Source organism: Oncorhynchus keta, chromosome 17 (assembly GCF_023373465.1).
Source record: "Oncorhynchus keta strain PuntledgeMale-10-30-2019 chromosome 17, Oket_V2, whole genome shotgun sequence".
Classification (NCBI taxonomy): Eukaryota; Metazoa; Chordata; class Actinopteri; order Salmoniformes; family Salmonidae; genus Oncorhynchus; species Oncorhynchus keta.
The window spans coordinates 32,484,256-32,489,025 of record NC_068437.1 but is presented as its reverse complement, the minus strand read 5'-3'; the positions used below and the strand labels follow the sequence as shown (position 1 = coordinate 32,489,025).

Below are 4,770 nucleotides of genomic sequence, written 5' to 3'. Positions count from 1 at the left end.
CATAGACTTTTTCTATTGTGTTATTGACTGTACGTTTGTTTATCCCATGTGTAACTGTGTTGTTGTTGTTTGTCGCACTGCTTTGCTTTATCTTGGCCAGGTCGCAGTTGTAAATGAGAATTGTTCTCAACTGGCCTATCTGGTGAAATATATATATATATTTTAAATCATATCATACATGTGTGGACATCGGAAACAGGAAAAAAAGGACATCCAGACATACAATTGTTATGACATCATTGTTTATTGTTTTGAATTGACGACAATGGCTAAGGAAGATAATTAGTATATAGAGTAAGGCATCATATTGCAGAGTTTCAAAAGTAGACAAAAAAGAAAATACAAAGAAAGCAAAAAGTGTGGTTCAGCTAAACAAAACATATATTCTTGAGAAAGATCAGTGTGTGAGGAGCTACAGCCTGACTCTCACAGGAACATCCTGGGGCTATTCACTGGGGTTCTGGATGACTATCAATAGATACTCCTTGTCTGGAAGAGAGAGGAGAAAACAAACTGTAAAACCACTGAATGTGTCTCATTACATTTCACTGAATGTGTTTTATTAAATGTAATTGTTTCATTAACTTTACCTTAAACAATTAATGAAATAGTTCATAAATGAACCGCACAATATCGATGTGTCAGATATATTGATATTCACATGTGTCTGGGCCTCCCTCAAGAACCTGAACCACCTCTGCTTCACTCACCAGGTGCCACCATGATCTCATGCTTCTTGGAGCGGATGCGGAGGAAGGTCAGGTCGTTCTGAGGGTCGAGGTCTCGGACTGTGCTTCTGGCTTTCATAGTGAGCTGGTGCAGCAGACCAGCATACTGCACCGTAGTGGAGTTGTCTAAGGTAGTTCTGATTGGGATACCTGAGAATGACCAACACATAGCATCAACTTTAGTAGAGGTGATGAGAGTAGTACTGATTAGTTAGCCTGCTAGATACATTCAAATTGTATGTCTAAAGTGTAAAATTGTATCCACATATTTGTGGCAATAGGTACCTATAAGAGAATATAGGCATGGGATTGTATTGCTTACCCTCAGCATTAACAACTATTGTTCCAATTACACCTTTGTGAGTTTGAATTCTCTTTAGTGTCTCCTCAACTTCTGCCTGTTTAGGGGAGAAAATGAAACAGCACAAAATCTTTATGCTTTAGCAAGCAGCTTTAGCACGCTCATCTGACCAAGACCCTCAAGACAGTCAACAGTTAGCATAAATCTTACCACATTCATAGAAGCTAACCACTTTAGCGACTATTGATGATATGATCTTCTGACTGGGGAAGTTTTGTTAAGAGCCTTGAAGCTTGCTCTAATCATTAACATGCATCGCTTGCGGAATGTTTTTGGAAATATAAGCAATATATCTTCAGAAATAAATACATTTACAAAAAACAAAAGCTTAAATTACTACACACCTTTATAGGGTTAGTGTTCCCACATGGCCATATCCACATGTAACATCGCTGGTTTATGGAAAACAGACGGAAGACATAGTCGGCCAACTGTGATAATTGGCTACTGTATCTAGCGTGCTCCGAACACCTGTGTGTAAGTGTAGTTTGTCATCTGGAGGCACACAAATTGTGGATTTGTGCAAAACTGCTACAAAACTGCCCAAGAACACTAAGGTAACCTGCCTAAATGACTACCGACACGTAGCACTCACATCTGTAGCCATAAAGTGCTTTGAAAGGCTGGTCATGGCTCACATCAACACCATTATCCCAGAAACCCTAGACCCACTCCAATTTGTATACCGCCCCAACAGATCCACAGATGATGCCATATCTATTGCACTCAACACTGCCCTTTCCCACTTGGACAAAAGGAACACCTATGTGAGAATACTATTCATTGACTACAGCTCATCGTTCCAACACCATAGTGCCCTCAAAGCTCACCACTAAGCTAAGGACCCTGGCACTAAACACCTCCCTCTGCAACTGGATCCTGGACTTCCTGACAGGCCGCCCCCAGGTGGTAAGGGTAGGTAACACATCTGCCACACTGATCATCAACAGAGGGCCCCTCAGGGGTGTGTGCTCAGTCCCCTCCTGTACTTCCTGACTGCATGGCCAGGCATGACGCCAACACCATCATCAAGTTTGCCGATGACACAAGTGGTAGGCCTGACCACCAACAACGATGAGACAGCCTATAAGGAGGAGGTCAGATACCTGGTCGTGTGGTGCCAGGACAGCAACCTCTCCCTGAACATGATCAAGAAAAAGGAGATGATTGTGGACTACTGGAAAAGGAGGACAGGGCCTCCCGGGCGCGAACCCAGAGTCTCTGGTGGCACAGCTAGCGCTACGATGCAGTGTCCTAGACCACTGCGCAACCACTGCGCAGCCGGCTGCGACCGGGAGCCCGTGGAGCGATGCACAATTGGCCTAGCGTCGTCCGGGTTAGGCCGGTAGGGATATCCTTGTCTCATCACGCACCAGCGACTCCTGTGGCGGGCCTGGCGCAGTGCATGCTAACTAAGGTAGCCAGGTGCACAGTGTTTCCTCCGACACATTGGTGCGGCTGGCTTCCAGGTTGGAGGCACGCTGTGTTAAGAAGCAGTGCGGCTTGGTTGGGTTGTGTTTCGGAGGACGCATGGCTTTCGACCTTCGTCTCTCCCGAGCCCGTACGGGAGTTGTAGCGATGAGACAAGATAGTAATTACTAACAATTGGATACCACGAAATTGGGGAGAAAAGGGGGGTAAAAATGTAATTTAAACATTTTTTAAAAGGAAAAGGAGGACAGAGCACGCCCCCATTCTCATCGACAGGGCTGCAGTGGAGCAGGTTGAGAACTTCAAGTTCCTTGATGTCCACATCAACAAACTATCATGGTCCAAACACACTACGACAGTCGTGAAGAAGGCACGCAAAGCCTATTCCCCCTCAGGAGACTGAAAAGATTTGGCATGGGGCCTCAGATCCTCAAAAGCTACAGAGGGTAGTGCGTACGGCCCAGTACATCACTGGGGCCAAGCCTCCCGCCATCCAGGACCTCTATACCAGGCGGTGTCAGAGGAAGGCCCTAAAAATTGTCAAAGACTCCAACTACTCTAGTCATAGACTGTTCTCTCTGTTACCGCACGGCAAGCGGTACCGGAGCACCAAGTCGAGGTCCAAAAGGCTTTATAGAAGCTTCTACCCCCAAGCCATAAGACTTCTGAACAGCTAATCAAAGGGCTACCCAGACCCCTCTTTTACACTGCTGCTACTCTCTGTTTATAATCTATGCAGTCACTTTAACTCTACATATTACCTCAATTACCTCGACTAACCGGTGGCCCGCACATTGACTCTGTAATGGTAACCCCCTTTATAGCCTCGCTATTCTTATTCTTACTGCTGCTGTTGAATTATTTGTTACTTTTATTTATTTATTTTACTTATCTACGTTTTACTTAACACGTTTTTCTTAAATTCTTAAAGCATTGTTAAGGGGCTTGTAAGTAAGCGTTTCACTGTAAGGGTGTTATATTCGGCGCATGTGATAAATAAAATGAGATTTTAATTATAGCTATGATTTTTATTTGAAAGACTCTTCCTGATATAAAAGGGGAATGTCAGAATATGTTTCGAAAACAGGTTTGAAATCGATGATTGCCTTTCCTAAACATTTAAACACAACGTCGGAATTGTGGTTCACATGGAGCTAAATGCGGGCGAACGTAACCGCTGAAACCCCTTTAGGAAGGGTTTTCGAGAGCTAGCATAACGTTAGCTAGCAAGTTAAGTAAAGTCGGATGGGTTGATAATGGATATTTGCTGTTGTTGCCGTCACGTATCTACCCTTTACATAACTATTATTAAACAGGCACAACATGTCATGTTAAAATTATTAATTATATTTTTTTGTACCATATTTGAAGGTGCTGTCAATATTGTTGTTGTTGTCCAGCAGGCAGATAGATTCCTTTTTTCACTCCTGACTGTCGCCTTCTGTTCTTTCTTCCTCAGTGATACCGCTGTGAAGCAGGCAAGAATAACTAAGTATTTCTGGGTCACGGATTTTTGGAATCCTTCAGAATAAGAGTCCCGTCCTGTAAACTTTGTAAGTGAATCATTTGGGCGAATATTGAGGAAAATGTGCACAATTATCGATGTATTTTTCATAGAAAAACGAATTAAACGTATTTCTATGAAATATTCTGTGATTTATTTGTTTTTTATTTTTATTTATTTCAAACCTAAATGGTTAACAATGTTTTTGTGTGTACGCCACAGGAGGTTGGTGGCACCTTAATTGGGGAGGACAGGCACGTGGTAATGGCTCGAGCAGAATAGGTGGAAAGGTATCAACAACATCAAACACATGGTTTCCATCCCATTCGCGTCGTTCCAGGCATTATTATGAGCAGTCCTCCCCTGAGCAGCCTCCTCTAGTGTACGCCTATCATTTATTGCACCATACACGTGTCTCAGTGTTCTACTCAGAAGCACTTCTAGTTTCCAAATCCACAGACTATACATTACGAAGAGCATTGCTGCTCATTCTACAAACAAACAATTGGTTTATTCAAAAAGTCAAGAGAGACGCAATTTGGTAAAAAGCATGATTTATTCATAACAAATATCATGAAGTAAATTTATTAAATACTTTTCGTGAAATTGATCATCAACAGTAACACAGAAGTTTCAAATTATATGTAATCTAACAATTCCACAACAACTACCTAATACACACAAATCTAAAGGGCTGGAATAAGAATATATACATATATGGATGAGTGATGACAGAGAGGCATAGG

At 42.6% G+C, this 4,770-nt stretch overlaps 1 protein-coding gene across 1 annotated transcript; it reads right to left on the bottom strand.

Annotated features, from left to right (window-relative positions):
- Positions 1-225: 225 nt before the first annotated feature.
- LOC118395723 (dynein light chain roadblock-type 2-like) lies at positions 226-4,045 on the bottom strand. Its single transcript, XM_035789588.2, has 4 exons — positions 3,881-4,045; positions 1,051-1,126; positions 711-878; positions 226-489 (listed from the first exon to the last, which is right to left on the bottom strand). Exons 1-4 carry the CDS (start codon positions 3,881-3,883, stop codon positions 446-448), a joined length of 291 nt encoding a protein of 96 aa, XP_035645481.1. The 5' UTR covers positions 3,884-4,045; the 3' UTR covers positions 226-445.
- Between the last annotated feature and the right edge of the window lie 725 nt (positions 4,046-4,770).

Bases quoted from the DNA above. Each gene is read 5' to 3' on its own strand.
- LOC118395723 (XM_035789588.2), bottom strand. The intron at 879-1,050 runs GTAAGCAATACA...GGTCATTCTCAG, and splicing joins AATAGTTGTTAATGCTGAGG to GTATCCCAATCAGAACTACC. The intron at 490-710 runs GTGAGTGAAGCA...TCTCTCTTCCAG, and splicing joins TGAGATCATGGTGGCACCTG to ACAAGGAGTATCTATTGATA.